At 35.7% G+C, this 17,273-nt stretch overlaps 1 protein-coding gene across 1 annotated transcript in view; it reads right to left on the bottom strand.

Annotated features, from left to right (window-relative positions):
• MALRD1 (MAM and LDL receptor class A domain containing 1) overlaps nucleotides 1–17,273 on the bottom strand; it is a 778,752-nt gene that overhangs the window by 498,875 nt on the left and 262,604 nt on the right. Inside the window, exons 24-25 of the mRNA XM_042993660.1 lie at nucleotides 12,317–12,493; nucleotides 9,175–9,337 (exon numbers count right to left, since the gene is read on the bottom strand). Of these exons, the coding sequence (XP_042849594.1) occupies nucleotides 9,175–9,337; nucleotides 12,317–12,493 (340 nt within the window). The remainder of the gene's footprint in view (nucleotides 1–9,174; nucleotides 9,338–12,316; nucleotides 12,494–17,273) is intronic.

Raw genomic sequence — 17,273 nt, 5'->3', positions numbered from 1 at the left:
CCCCCACAGGATGAAAGCACCCAAGGTTAGTGAATGAGACATTATAAAGGGATCATGAGTAACTTGTTACAGGAAACTACTTTCCATCTGGCACCAATATACTATCGTGCCCTGATCACAACTCCAAATGCCACTTGCCCTCCAGACCCTTAGCTTCTCACACACACAAGTTATTGATTACTATCTGATTTTCTTCACGTCTACCATGTGTGTAAGATCTTGAGGGCTCAATAAATACGGAGACAGAACCCCTGTTTGGGGCTCTTGTCTTCTCCCAGACATTGGCCTCTCTCATATTCAATTCTGCATCCACTCTCTTGCTGGACAAGAAAGAACTCCAGACTCATAGTCTGCGACAGTTGTCTACAAGAGATTCACCTTAGGTTTAAGGACTCACATAGGCTGGGAGCTAAGGGATTAAAAAGATTCCATACAAATGGTAACCAAAAGAGAAGAGGGGTGGCTATACTTGTAGCAAACACACTTTAAGTTAAAAATAGTCACAAGAGACAAAGAAGGTCATTGTATAATGATGAAAGGGTTATTAATTCATAAAGAAGACCTAACGATTGTAAATATTTATGCATCCAATAGCAGAACACCTAAATATATAAGGCAAATAATAACATAACTGCGTGAAGAAATAAACAACAATACACTAATAGGGACTATTATTATTAATATTCTACATCCAATAGTAGATGGATTACTCAGACATAAAATCAATAAGAAAACAGCACTACAGTGTTATTTGAGTATATATATGACTGTATATAACACTTGACTATGTAATGTGACTATACATTATTTGAGTTAACACTATATAGTGTTAATAGAACAACACTATAGACCAAACAGACATAGCAGACATATACAAACATTGTATCCAATAGCAGAAGAATGCATATTCTTCTCAAGTGCACACAGAACATTTTCTAGGATAGATCATATGTTCAGCCACGAAAAAGTCTTAACAGATTCAAGAAAATTAAAATTATATCACATGTCTTTTCTGACCACAATGGTATGAAATCAGATAGCAAAACAGGAGGACATTTTGGGAATCTACAAATATATAGAAATCAAACACACACTCTTAAATAGAGCAAATGATGGATCAAAGAGGAAATCAAAAGGAAAATAAAAAAAACATTGATACAAATGAAAATGGAAATACAACATGCTAAAATTTATGGGATGTGTTAAAAGCAGATCTAGGAAGAAAGTTTACAGTTATAAACACCTACGTTAAAAAAAGAAGGATCTCAAATAAACAACCTAACTGTACACCCCAAGACCTCAAGGAACTTGAACAAACTAAGGTTAAATTTAACAGAAGAAAAAATAATTAAGATTAGAGCAAAAAGAAATGAAATATAGAATAAGGAAAATAGGACCAACTACGGATTAATTTTTTTGAAAAACTAAACAAAATTGACAAACCTTTCACTCGACTAACCATGAAAAAAGAGATAAGACTCAAATGAATAAAATTATCAGTGAAAGAGGAGACATTACAATTGAAGTCACAGAATTCCAAAATATCAAAAGAGACTACCACAAACAATTGCATGCTAACAAATTGGATAATCTAGATGAAAGTGATAAATTCCTAGAAACGCACAATACACTAAAACTGAATCAAGAAGAAACAGAATATCTGAACAGATTAATACTGAGTAAAGAGATTGAACCAGTAATCAAGTCTCCCAACACAGAAAAGCTCAGGAGCAGATGGTTTCAATAGTGGGATTCTACCAAACGCTGGTGAATTTAAAGAACTAAAGCCAACACTTCCGAAACCCTTCCAAAAAACTGAAGAGGAGGGAATACTCCCATATTCATTTTATAAGATCAGCACCATCCTGATATTAAAGCCATATAGATACTAAAAGACAACAAAACTATAGGCTAATATTCCTGTTGAACATAAATGCAGAAATTCTCAAAAAAATACTAACAAATCAAGTTAACAGCACATTAAAAGGATTATATACTGTGATTAAGTGGGATTTATCCCTGGGATGCAAAGAAGGTCCGACATAGTCAACAAATGTGATATACACGTTAATATGATGAAGGATAAAAATCCTATGATCTTCATAATACATGAATAAAGCATTTGACAAAATTCTTTGGGAATGAATTGTGTCCCTCTCTCGTCTCAAAAATAAATAAACATTAAAAAATATTAAATTATAAATCAAATGTTTCAAAAATATATAAAAATTCTACCCTGTTTTTTTTTTAATTCTTAGGACATAATCTGCAATGTGGACAAAACCTGTATATTGTTCAGGAAAGACTAAATTTGTGCATAATCAAAAGCAACTCATAAATCAAATAGTGAGGAAATGAATTAGTGAATGATGGTACATTCATTTAATGGAATACTACTGGCTCATTAAAAGTATTGGTGAGGGGCGCCTGGGTTGTTCAGTCGGTTGGGCGGCCGACTTCGGCTCAGGTCATGATCTCACGGTCCGTGAGTTCAAGCCCCGCGTTGGGCTCTGTGCTGACAGCTCAGAGCCTGGAGCCTGTTTCAGATTCTGTGTCTCCCTCTCTCTCTGCCCCTCCCCCATTCATGCTCTCTCTCTGTCTCAAAAATAAATAAACGTTTAAAAAAAAAATTTAAAAAAAAAGTATTGGTGAATAGTTGTTTACAGATTGTATATAAAATTAAAAGCAGATTAGAAGACAATATGGTGATTTTTATTAAAAATGCATATACACACAATGCTTTTATCAGGATGGTTTAATTATCATTGATGTGGTTTATCTTTCCTACCTATATTTAAACATTTTCCTACAATAAAAATGAATTTCTTATTTTGTGGTAAAAGGAAAAAATTCTTGTAGAAATAAAAAAAATTAAGAAATTCCTAAGAAATTAAGAAACTCCTAAGGGAGTCAGTATGTGGTCTTTACCCAGAGTAATATCTTAGTTTATTTGTACTATCCAATAACATCCAAAAATAGAGATTCCCCACAGGTATTATTAAAGACACATACCCAACCAGGGGCACCTGGGCGACTCACCTGGTTAAGCATCCGACTTTGGCGCAGGTCATGCTCTGGCAGTTGGTGAGTTTGAGCCCCCCGTTGGGCTCTGTGCTGACAGCTCATAGCCTGGAGCCTGCTTTGGATTCTGTGTCTCCCTCTCTCTCTGCCCTTTCCCCACTTGCACTCTGTCTCTCTCTCTCTCAAAAATAAATAAACATGAAAAAAAATTTAAAGACATATGTACAACCAAGATAGACTTGAGGACTTGATAAGATCTTTTCTGAGCCTCCCAGTGGACCTCTCTGTCAAGCAAGTAACCCTTCCCATTACACATTACACATCTATTCATGAGTATGTCGGTTCCATGTGTGATTAAGTTTTCTATTCTCAGGAAATACATGCCTAATATAACAAATTGTGTGCCCTAACCAGGGCTACCCCTGCATCTTTCAGGCCATAAAGTTCTCTGGTGTTTCTTCTAGATTACGTATAACAATAATAATTCTGTGCAGGAGATAGAATAAAAGTATATTCATTACATTTTAATGTAGTCAAAACATTTATTTTTTTAATGTTTATTTATTTTTGAGACAGAGAGAGACAGAGCATGAGCAGGGGTGGACAGAGAGAGAGGGAGACCCAGAATCCGAAACAGGCTCCAGGCTCTGAGCTGCCAGCACAGAGCCCGACGCGGGGCTCGAACTCGTCAACTGCGAGATCACGACCTGAGCCGAAGTGGGACGCTCAACTGACTGAGCCACCCAGGCGCCCCAAAACACATATTTAAAAAATTACACAATTAAAAAGCATTTTTAATTTCTGAATGCATTTATAACCATGATATAAAATTATTTTATTATTAAACAGTGATTTTTGGTAACAACATCATACACTGTATGATGAATACATTCTTCAAACTTTACCTTGTATAGCAAATATACTACCTAACCATTATATATGTTATTTTAGGTTTGGCTTACAGGTATTATTTTCAGCATAGATTTTTTCTTAAATTCCATGTTTTTAAGGCACTGTAGTCAACTTTTAAAAATTACTTATCAAGCTAAAATACACGGAATAAAATTACACTTAAAATGATTTAATTCCCTTAATTAACACAAATTATTAATATGTATGCAAATATAAAGAATAGTTGCTTAACTCAAGTACAATATAAATAAAAGCAATTTTGCTTGTGCTTTAGGTTTGCTTCATACTCAAGTCCTGTGGTCACACTGCCAGAAATGCTGCTTCCCACAAGGATTACAACAGTTAAAAGAAAATAATTACAGTTAATTTAGATTTTGACTGCACTTTTATTTTTATTTCGGCAAAACTGTTCCTAAAGCCTTGTATTTAACCATTATTCTAGATTTATAAAACTGGATCTTTTAGAAATTATGTTGAGAGAGTGTTAAGGCATCTAAATTGGCCTATAAAATACTAGCTTATCTTCTTACCAGAGAAGGCTCTAAGAAAGCAGTAATTCTGGTATTGAATGTCTAAGAGATTAAGGCTTTGAAAATTGTTATTGTTGCAGAGCAGAAAACATTAAAATATTTTCAGTCTCACTGAACCTTTTATTCACATTTACATCCAGCACTTAGATACATTATGATATGCACAGTTATGTCACAGGGACAGTTTGCATTATTTATGTGGCTTTTAGTTTATAATGAGGTTAACTCTGCACAAATGCATAATACATACAGGAATGTAGGTACATTTGCAACAGTGAGGACTATAACTCATTTCCACCTGAAAGACAATGACAAGTGTTGTGAAGTAAAAGGAAAAATCTAAGAGAAAGTACTTCTACTTGACAAAGAAAACACTGAAGAAATTGTGTTCTATACATAATCTGCATTTTTAATGAGATAGTTCGTATTCAAATAGTTTCTCAACAATCTGTAAGCAAACTCTAAAATCTAGTGTGTTTTAAAGTATCTGTCTTTTCCATATAGGCAAAAAGGCCTGAGAAAAAAATGTTGGGTATTAGACAATGAATGAGGCAATATAGAGGGGGCCTTGAAATTATGTCTTCTAGACTGGGGGAAAAAGTTTCTCGCACACTATTTCTCAATTATAATAGTTATTTTGCAAGACAAAAATCTTATTTTTAAATGCAATTCCCTTAGAACAATGTTTTTCTTTCTCCTGAAACATTTTGTCCTATTTTTTTAACTAGTCACTAGATTTAGAGAAAAATGAATCTGCTCTGAACAAAACTGGAAAAGCAAAGTGAGAAAGCCATCCTGTCTTTCAGCTGTGCTTACAGCTCAGAGCCTGGAGCCTGCTTCAGATTCTATGTCTCCCTCTGTCTCTGCCCCACTCCCGCTTGCGCTCTGTCTCTGTCTCTCAAAAATGAATAAATGTTTAAAAAATTGGTAATGAAATATATATAATATTTTTAAATTTTTTAATTTAAATAAAATATACTATAAATAAATTTATAAATTTAAATATTATTTATCATTTATAAATAAAATATATTAATTTTTTTTTAATTTAAATAAAAATTTTAAACAGACTGACAGTGTTCCCTGATCACCATTTTGAGAAACTTCCCTAAGTAAGGCATCTATGAGCACAGTTAGAAATCACCAATGTAGAATAGGCACCCATATTCCCCTAGACGTCATCCCATATCAACAGTGAAGTGTGGAGAACTTAATTATGCCTGAAGGGATGATTTTATATTCCTGATAAATCTTAATATTAAACCTCATTCAACCAACAGATGGGCATTTAGTCAAATAAATAGGTATGAGGGCCACGAACTCAAAACTTTGCTCTCCTTGCCTTCTAGTAGTAAAAATCAGTAAGTTGAATCAAAGGCTTTTTCCAGGACACAAAAACAATGATAAATTTATGATACTTAGCTACGAACCAATTTATTTATTATGGTAAAATGGCCGGGCTAAAAGACTAAGCCAATTAAACTGATTCTAGAGGTAAGAGTCCAGAAGTCAGAGATCATCTAAAACTACAAATGGGGAGAAATCATCACACAACAATTCTAAATGTACAATATCCTAAACATATTTAAATCTCAATTAGCTACAAAGCTCAGGTGCTAAGTGATCAAATATCTTAATCCAATGTTAAGCAAATAACAATTAAAAAAAATTCTCAGCTGAGTCGGACTAATGTTTTCGCTAAGTTCCCTAGTAGTTCCTGGAACAAGAATGGATATATACTCACTTTTCTTCTGCTTTTCTTTTCTTTTTTTACTATATAATGTTTCTTTTTTCAAAATACTAAGAAAATAACTTTTCAACTAAATGTTCCGTTACTGTGTAAGTTAAAAGAAATGGAAATTTTACCCATACCCAATCTCAAAAAACAAGCAAATTGCAATTGATGATATTTACAATGAATGAATTTTACTTTATTAAGTCACCAGAGTATAGCTGAGAATAGTATTATTTCTATATGCTTTGATTTCAATCCTGTGAAAAAATCATGCTTGGTGCCTTTATTTGGGCCCTGCTGAGCAAGGTGAAGAAAGAATCCACTCATCAAGTCCTGTGCCAAGGCCATGACTACATATCCCCAGCCGGAGAAGAAGAGGTGTCTTTTTCTAAGTCATGTCAAAGTGTTGAATAAACCAATTGTATGGAATGGTGTTAACCCTCCCCAAGGTGAAAAATAAAGATGTAAACCCCCCACCGACACTTTTTGTTAGACCGCAAAGTTCACTTCAGATATTGAGATACAAAGCTTACTGGTTCATTAAAGTCTGAAGGCAAAACAGCAGAATCTCACTTGGAACATCCGTTTATGCGTGAAACACACACATTAAGATCTGACTACACAATGAAAACTTCCCTACATCATCCCACACCACCATAACTTTTCTAGACTTTTTATTGCCTCATTAACATGTCAAGTGAGAGAATATTTTGAAATATAATAATGTGCTCTTTTTCTTTTGCACTTGTTTATGAATGATCTTCACCAACCTGAGCCTGAATCAATCTTTGCCACAAGGAAAGCTGGGATCACAGAATGTGAAGACGTAGAAAGAACTGGTGCAGAGCTTTTTGATTTTCTTTTTTTTTTTAAGTTTTTATTTATTTTTGAGACAGAGAGAGACAGAGCATGAACAGGGGAGGGTCAGAGAGAGAGAGGGAGACACAGAATCGGAAGCAGGCTCCAGGCTCTGAGCCATCAGCCCAGAGCCCGACGCGGGGCTCGAACTCACGGACCGTGAGATTGTGACCTGAGCTGAAGTCGGACGCTCAACCGACTGAGCCACCCAGGCGCCCCAGAGCTTTTTGATTTTCAAAATCGGTCTTGAAAACGATTTCTAACACAATGGTCTTAAAAACCTGGCTTCAAATTTCTGGAGCCACACATCTGAGAGAGAAAAGCATTTTCTAAATTAGAAAAGCTTCCCTTTAAATGTAAAAAATAAAATTTGGAAAATAGAGTTTGGAGATCTACTATAGGCCAGTGAGCAGGCTGGATATTTGGTGCATAAAAACTATTTCTTACGACAAAGTGAAAAGATGTCAAACCTTCCCTGGCTGCACAAAGAGCCTGGAGAAGAGAGGAGAAGTCTAGGGGAGATACAAGCTTAGGGACTGCTCCCTTCTCCTGATTCATTGTCATGTGGAACACATCTATTAAACATTATCTGATTATTAAATATTCTCCTTTAAAATATATTTAATTTTTTGCTTTGCAGCATATAAGTATAAAGCATAAATACATAAGTTCTTATCATCAGCTAATTCATTCAACAAATAATTATGGAGACTTTTTATATATCAGTCACTTAGAAATAATGAAATAAAAAGGGAAGTCACAGACCCTGCGACACCTCAGAGAATGTGCAGTCTATTGGGGGTTGCAGGGAGGGGAGAGACAAACAAGTTAGAAGCAAATTATATTTCTGTGTTTATAATAAGCTACCACATTTCTATGTATACCTTTCCCACATACAAGTGAGATTCTAGTCTGCCTTTTTCTTTATGGAAATACAGATGATTGACTCAGTGTGGTTTATTTGCAGGTGCCAGAGAAACTTTCTGAAATTATCCTTTGCTTTTTTATTAGAAGCAGCCCAAGGAAAATTTGTATACTGAAATTTCCAAAATTAATCGCCAACTGTCAAACATGATCAAAACACTTGGTATTCATATCTGCTACTATATATATACTTTGGGCAACATGGCTGCTAATCCTGAAATCGAATGATAGTAAAACTGGAACCATTTTAACAAAACAAAACCACAAAAGAGAGCTCAGAAAATCAGAGTGCAAAAGTCAGCCCAGAAGACATTGTAGCTCTCCTTGAGTACCAGGTCACGTTGGGCAAGGCAACGATGGACTGGCAGTGGACACACCATTAGTTTTCTTTGAAACAGAAGCCACAGAAGTGGGGCTCATGAAACTTTAACCGCAAAGAGGTGTGAAGGTACAAAGGTTTTGAAAACATTCTTGGTAATACAAATGGGGATCCCTTTGTTGTCTCCGGTAGTCCTTCCATGAAATCACTAAAAGGAAAGAATGAAGGATGGGATCTTAAGGAAGTCAGCACTCAACGTATCTGTGGACTCCAAAACAGGTTAAGGTATGAGCTATGAAGCCTTGGAAACAAAAGACCAAAATAAATGAAGCTCAAAGACTGGAAGAGGAGGAAAAGGGTTAAGGAGAAAGATGAGCTAGAAAAGGAGGAAATAGGGAAAACAGATTTGGGGCACGGGGTGGGGGGAAGGGGAGAAAGGAAAGAGTAGATAATTTTATTCTTTTTAATTAAAAACAATTTTTTTAAATAGGCTCCATGTCTAACATGGGGCTTGAACTCACAACCCTGAGATCAAGAGTCACATGCTCTACCCACTGGGCCAGCCAGATGCCCCAGATCATTTTGAACAATATATTAACAGTGCTTTTCAACGAGTGGTGATACTACAAATTATTTTTCTTATACTTTTCTCAAGTTTCTATGACTTTTACAAGAGTATTTACAGCTTTTTTTAACTAAATAATTGGTTTTATTTTCAATTTTATATGAAAGAGTGCACTTAGCCCACTTACTCTGTAACTTAAACATTCATCTTTATAATTGCATTGGCTTTCGGTAAGGTGGTATGTCAGGAATTTGGGAACTGCTTAACACACAGTTCTTAAGAGACATGTTCAAAATATGTAGTCACTTACGTTGTATGATCCACCGATGGCCTGTGATTCTCTTCCCCATGATGAATACTGGTTCCATTGCCAAGTCCCCACCTGAATGTGTTTGAATCTCGAATTAGATTTTCTGGGATCGGCTGGTACCATTCACACAGGCTTCCTTTTTCAAAGCTGCAAACTTTCATGGCTTGAAGAGAAAAGAACAAAGACAAGATGAGCGAATCACAATAAATGTGTCAATAAATGGCCATTTCTACCTGTATCAAGCACTTTCTTACTGTTGGGTTTCTTTATTATCATTATTATTATTATTATTATTATTATATCATTTAAGCATCATTAAAATAATTAGGCAAATGATTTGTATAGTTACTAGCAAAGCTTTAAAGAAATCTGCGTGTACTATATTCAAATATCTATAGTAGCTATAACATGGGAATAAATGCAAAAACTAAAGAATTTGATAAGGAGGTGAGATTTCAGTCAGGTCCTAAAGCAGTAATCTAAGCATTGGCAGTTTCTTCTCACATAATACCTACATTGCTTACATGACCCAAGTTCTGGTAAGTCTGTTCTGTAACCACAGTATTATTATAGAGCTAAACTTGACTTTGGTCTCTGAAGGAATTAGTCCAAATTCCAAACTACTCAAGTTCCAAGCAATAATATTTACAATAACTTCTATATTGGACCTCTTTCCTTGAAAGTTCTCAATATTCTTGTAATGACTATGTTCTAATATCACATGAAATTACAAGTCCACTGATTTTTGAAATACATAGGTTGTGTGTGAAATGTTTTCTTCCTCTTTCTCTCTGAACATGTTCATGTGCCTTTTGGTCTGTCTTAAATTATCCACTGTTCTTGTGTATGCCATAGAAGATGTAGTGGACACATCAGCTTTTAAATGGAATTAGCAGTGTTAGCAAATCGCTGAGTTCATGATTTAGTGTAAAGTTTGAGAAGGAAACACTCCATCAAAAATAAAAAGTGATTTTTAATCTTGACATTCAGGTGTGTTATTTAATTTCTGATGTCAATATTGATCATATAATTACATTTATCTTATGAAGAGATTTAAAATTCAGTAGAATTTTGTTTTTCATATCATTAAAAAAGAAAAGAATCACTGTTGTTTTTTTTTTAATTAGAAGGCATAAAGTTTCAGTCAAGCAAGACAAATGAGCTCAAAGATTTGCTGCAAGACACTGTACCCAGAGTCAACCATAATGCATTGTACACTTGAAAATTTGTTAAGAGGGTAGGTCTCATGCTGTGTTTTTTATACACAATAAAAAAAACATTGGAAAATGTAAGACCATAACCGGCAGATTTTTAGTTATAGTTCATCTTACAGAAAGATGGCGGAGGCAAGAGCATATAATTTGTTCAGAATTTAATAATTCAGTTCATGGGTATTTAAAATAAATAAATAAGGGGCGGCTGGGTGGCTCAGTCAGTTGAGCGTCTGACTTCAGCTCAGGTCATGATCTCACAGTTGATGAGTTCGAGCCCCACGTCAGGCTCTGTGCTGATGGCTGGGAGCCTGGAGCCTGCCTCGGAGTCTGTGTCTCCCTCTCTCTCTGCCCCTCCCCTGCTCATGCTCTGTCTCTCTCTGGCTCAAAAATAAACAAACATTAAAAATGTTTTTAAATAAATAACGCCATGCTTTTAAAATAATAATTTAATAGAAGCCCTTCAGTCAGGACATTTGGAGAACTTTCTCAAATCTTCCCACCCCATCATAAATTACATTACTAAAATTACAAAGTTGAACTAAGAAGAAAGTCAGTATTCGCTAAAGACAATCATTAATTAACTAGATTTTGTGTAAACTTTTAGAAACGCCACAACTTATGTACCATCCTGAGAGGATGTTGTCTCCCCATGAGGAAGTCTGAATACTACACAATCTTCCATTACTTTTTCTTCCATCTGCAATGCGTAGCCTATATTCCTCGCCAACTTGAGTTAAGGGTTAAGAACCTCTTATCCACGCAGTGAGTTAGCTTTGATTTTATGAGTTTTGGGGTCTAGATTAATTTATTGTGTATTTGTACATTAAAAAGCATTTCTCTTCTTAAATTAAGTATGAACCTTAATTGACTTTGTAAGTTTTAGGATTTCTTGACAATGCTGACAGAAGACAAATTACAGTTTCAGCTATACTCTGTATTTTCTGAATGGCCCGAACCCTTAATATCATCAAGACACTTGAGAAATATTACAGTAAATTCATATACTATCCAATATACAGTAGGGAAGGGGAATCATGGGAAAGTGTTCACTCCTTCTGCTCTATCTTGTGCTTTGTCCACTGAGACACAGATTAATTTTTCTCCTCTAACATTGTGTCTTTGCCTGAGAAGTTCACTCTTAAATTACAAATTTGCCTTAAATGCCATGGATTGGCAGATGCCAATAAATGAAAACCATCTTTCAATGAGACACAGGTACTGAAGCGTTCATTTGTATTGGTTCATATGAATTCTACACATTTAACATAGTATTCATTTTATATTTTGGCAATGGAAAACTTGGACAAATTCATCTAATTTGAGGGTTTTATAATACTTCCACCTTAAACATTCCCATTTCACGAGTGTGAGGAGTAGAAGAGAAACAAACAGGGATGGACAGAAAAGAACTAGTAAACTGTAGTCTTGGAGTCGAGTACAGTCCATGAAACGAGTGTTTTTAATCTTGCGGCGCCTGGGTGGCTCAGTTGGTTGAGCGTCCGACTTCAAGTCAGGTCATGATCTCGTGGTTTGTGAGTTCAAGCCCCACGTCGGGCTCTGTGCTGGCAGCTCGGAGCCTGGACCCTGCTTCAGATTCTGTGTCTCCCTCTCTCTCTGCCCCTCCCCTACTTGTGCTCTATCTTTCTCTGTCTCTTAAAAATAAATAAATGTTAAAAAATAAAAAAAAAAAACAAGTGTTTTGAATCCAAAAAATTCAATTTAAAAACACTTACCTCTTGTTGAGCGGCACAGAAGAATGCATGCTGATTCTTCTACTATAATTTCCTATATGAATAGCTTTTATATTAAAACCTGCTCTAAGCCAGGTTGAAAATTTGTAACTAGGACACTAGGCCATGCTACTTAGAGATTATACTAGTACTGTCTGTTTTGTGGCTATATTTAACACAAAATAGGAATTCGCTTACCACAGAATGCTTCATCTGAATGGTCAGGACAGTCATATCTAAAATCACAGTTCTGGATTTTTTCAACACAGTGACCACTGGACCTGCAAACAAATTCACTGTCTGTACAGTTGTGTGGAGGTAATGTGACTGGAGCTGACATTTCAGGTGGAGTTGGGAGGTCCACTGGCAAATTACCTTGATAAGAGATAACACACAGGCATCATTTAGCAGGTTTTTCATGTAAGATTTCACACAATAAGCTTTTCTACAGATGTTTCACATTCAATATTATGAAGAATGTTTGGTGGCCTTTGGCGATATGCTGAACTTTATGTAAGCATGTAAGTTGGAGTTCTAGGTCTTAGCAATAACAAATAGCTGGATATAAATAGATGAAGGTACAGATGGAAATTACAGAAAAAGTACTCAAAACTTGCTGAATAAATGGAAGGCTCGAGGACAGGGCTAGGATCACTGGGAACCAAGGGAGTCTCAGATGCTAGCATTAGGAACCAGAGTCAAGGCCTGGTCAAACCTTCTAGGCCACTAGGTAAAGAAACTTTGTTCTTCCACCTGCTACAATTAATCCAACATCTCCTCACCCTGTTTCAAACGTCTTCAGATATTCAGGATTCAAAGTTGCAAGAGAGAACTAAACCAGAAGTAGTCACCTGGATGTATTTACATAATTAAGGTAATAATGTATGACATTACAGAACTTAGAAGACATTTATAGAATTTACACAGCAAGTTAGTCCATCAGCATTTATTAAAAACACCCTGTGCCACGGACATGTAGGTATAATGCATTGAAAGCCAAATATGCCATCATGGCTGTAAAATAACTTACTGACTAGTGGATAAGGCACTTGGGTAAATCTTTCATTATGGTTCCATGGGATATGTTTATGATACAGATTATGACGCCATGGGGGGAAGAACGACACCTACCCTTTTACTCCTGCATTCATAGCACAATTCCCAGACCACAGTACATGGTGGGTAGACAATCACTGTAGAATGAGTTAAGAGACAGGTGGAAAGATGGATGAATGGATGACACAGTAAATGAACAGATGGACAAATGGAAGACTTCCAGAAAAGTAATGCTTAAGTTAAAAGTTTTTAGCTTTAAAGGATGATGAGTTACTGCCAAGATGAAAAAAGGTACAAGGTCTTTTTGGATGATAAGAGAAGATTTGTGTGAAGGCAGAAAAATATACTGGCCTGTTGTTTTTTGTTTCACAAAACTGTGAGAGTTTGGCACAGAGAACATCTCGTGATAGAGTAAGAATGCATAAGACAGTCACTAGATGTGGAACTAGACAGTAGACAATTACCACATCATAAAGGGCTAAGTGGGTCCAATTTAGGGCTTGAAATAAATACAAAAACTGGTAGAGAAATGCCAAGGTATACAATTTCCACTGTAAGAAATACTTTTCTAGCATTAGTGTGAAGAATGATTTGCAGGTGGTTCTGACACAGAAGAGAAGAGTGAATCTTTTACTTTAATCCCAGGGAACTAATAAACCAAAGCACAGGGTTTGGAGAAAAGAGCAGAGACCTGAGCAATATCAAACATCCGGTACCCAGAGGACTGGGGATTCAGGTGCTACTGGGAATCTGAGGAAAATCCAATAAGTAGTACTTTCTTTCTTAGCTCAAGTTTTGCAGTAATTAAGAGCTAAGACTGAAGCAGATGGGAGATCAAAATATCAACTTGTTATGATAATGATATTGGTAATGATATTGATGAATGATAATGATTGATAATGAAATTGATAATGATGAAAATGATTTATACCTATAGACAAGTGGTCTTTTAACGTATAAAACTCATGAAAGAAACAGCCTAGGTTATAACCTGTGCTGAAAACTTCCAGCTCTTCCTGTACGGAAGCTTACCATTGAGAACTACAGCAAGAAGCGAAGCAGATTTCATGCCCTCTTTAGCTAACTAGCTCCAAAAAGAAAAGAGGAAACTAAGAGAACAGGTATGCATGTCCAGGCCTTCCTTGCAAACTCAGCAATCCATTGTTGGTTTTCCACAACTGACATTAGGATTCACTCTTGGGTTTCATTATACCCTTTTCCTCCCTCTCATCTATTCTATATTTTCTTCTTAATTTTGACAGTCATATTATGTCTCCTGTTCTATTTTTCCATATTTGGTTCCTCTCATCTGGAGATTTCTCTTTTTTAAGCTCAATTTAACATTTAAATAAATGCGTGTTTGACATTTCTAGGTGTATACAGTATCGTAGTGTTCAGATCACCTGGTCTGCCATATTATTAAAACCAGTTGTCATATTTGCATTCTTAGGCCTGATTTCAATTTAAATGAGGTAATAGTTCCCCTTAAGAAGATATCATGAACATGAGTGGATGTCTTAGAAAAAGATGGTTGATGAGCCAATGCTCAGGATAAACAGAGACAGCTCATTTAGTCTATCAGAAGTGAGCCAGGAATGATAGGTAAAAGGACCAGTACTGTTAAAAAGAAATTGGAAGATCCTGAAATTCTTTGTCCTGTCCTCATTATTCCTTGTTATTCTGCCAGAATGAGTACATCTTAAAAACCAAGTAAGTCCAATATGTTTGTATTTAAGAGTAAACAGAGGAAGTGTCTCTTACTCCTGAGCCAAACTTTGGAAACGGTGGTGTTTATAAGTATGGAGTTGTGTGTGCCTGATTCCTTGGCATCTGGCATGCACAAGAAAAACAGAGGCCTGAAACATCGTTAGGCCAAGACTCAGTTTGGAAACTGAGGCATGCAAAGGATTGCAAGCTTTCTGACACATTCTCCGGCCTGTGAAGATGGCCCAGACTTTCATCTAACGACCATGAAAGTCAACTTGTTTTACTCTGCAATGACCTCAAGCAGTATTTCCTAAAGTATCATACTCTAACTCAGGGGATACTAGAAATTACTTCATGTAGTATATGGATAAGTTTTGTTAATTTTTTAAATATGAATTTTGAACAATTTTAATAGTGAAACATATCTAGAACAATAAGCCTATCTTAGTTTGGACTGCTATAACAGAATACTGTAGACTGGGTGGCTTAAACAACAATTTATTTGTCAGAGTTATGGAGGCTGAAAGTCCAAGATCAGGGTGACAGCATGGTTGGATTCTCGGATTCTGGGTATGTCCTCTCATGGCTTTGTATACTCATGCAGAGAGAGAGAGAGAGAGAGAGACAGAGATAGACAGAGAGAGAGAGAGAGATCTTACGTCTCTCCTTTTCTAATAAGAGCACTAATCCCACCATGAGGGCAGCACTTTTCATGACCTACTCTAGTCCTAATTACCCCTAAAAGGTCCCACCTCCAAATACCATCACATTGGGTGTGAGGGCTTCAACATATGAATATTGGGAGCCTACAAACATTCAGTCCATTGCAAAAGCTATGACAGTTATTTTTAATCTATAATTGCTTAAAAGGCTAGAGTTGATGGCAATGATAGAGTTCAGTGTCTTTGAACAAAATACCACAAAAAACTTTGCATATTAAACAAAACTGCAAAGGTGAAATGTAAATGACTGAAATTTACACTAAGAAGCAGAGATTAGTCTGGTTTGAGCTGATCTTCTTCCACATCCCTAAGCCACAGGGAAACCAACGCACCTGTGCACCTGTCCTCATAGGTAGATGACTCAGGCTCCAGAGGGACTCAGTATTCTAAGTTCTTGCTCTGTGAATGCTTGTAGCAAGTATACTTCGTGCTACCCTAATGTAATCTTTCTGATAAAACAGATTTTCCATTTATTTTATATGAGACTCCACTCCCTACAGCCATTCCCACATTGGTAATTAAGAAAATAAAACCGGTATTTTAACACTTCTAGTCCTTAATAAATTATTGCCAGCTTCAACATACCATAAATATGTGAACTTTTTGACTGATATGTCTAGTTGATCTTCATCTATCTCCAGGGAACAATGTCTACGGTTTTCCTGGGACTTCTGATGGTAAGATATATATTTAATTTAAAAAATCTAAAAGTCTACTTGAGGTTTAAACATGATCAATCTTCAGAAAATTTAAAAATCTGAAATATCTCCAGGGTAAAAGTGTATTTTTTTTTCTTTTGCACCGAACACAGTAATATAGTCCTACCCACAAGGCGAAACAACTACATTCAGCATAAACGTACTGAATGTCTGTATAAGGTCTCCTTTCCAGGAGTAGGTTTTGCTAAAAGTTAGCTATTCTTTGAATAGAATTTATAACAGCTATGTGATACACTGTTTGCCACATATTTTGGAGGTGTCTTTTTTCTCGTCTGCAACGACAAATCAGCTCTTTAGAAACACTGGTGCTTTCACCCATGCATTCAATGAAATTTTCTAGGTGGTACAAAGTATTTGCCATCTTTACAGACACTATATTGTATATCAAAGTGACTACAAATAGACTGAAGTAGTAGTTGAACAATTTTCAAGCTAAAATCTAAGTATTTTAACAGCCTTGTCCATTTTTGGTATTTAGCATTTCTCTCAGATAAAAGATGACAAAATTGTAAATTTTTAACTTTAAAATAGATTAAGTTACTTAGTTGTCCAATTTCATTTTCTAGAAGCACAATTAAAATACTAAATTGAATGGACCACAGGCTTTGGCCAACTTTTTTCCTATATATTTTCTATATATTTCTGTATATTGCTAATATTCCTATAAACTTCCTATATTTTGCCAGACTACTCCAAACATGCTAAAACCAGAATATTTAAGACTGCAATCATGAGTGTCAAATTTCTTGATGTTCCCTTGAAGTCTTTTATCAAACTGTAAATATTTCCAATAATTTGTATTTTTTCGGGGTATGTATTGTATTCCCTTTAGAAAAATATGGTAGAAAGACCTTAACACCAGTGCTTTTATGGGATGTATTGTTCTGAGGCAAATGTAACAAACACACCAAGCAGCTTAATATTATAAGGTAAAAAGCTGCTGGTGAGATC

This window comes from Panthera tigris, chromosome B4, assembly GCF_018350195.1.
Source record: "Panthera tigris isolate Pti1 chromosome B4, P.tigris_Pti1_mat1.1, whole genome shotgun sequence".
In the NCBI taxonomy this organism is placed as follows: Eukaryota; Metazoa; Chordata; class Mammalia; order Carnivora; family Felidae; genus Panthera; species Panthera tigris.
Note: the sequence above shows the minus strand (reverse complement) of the source record. Positions and strands in the feature narration are given on the sequence as shown.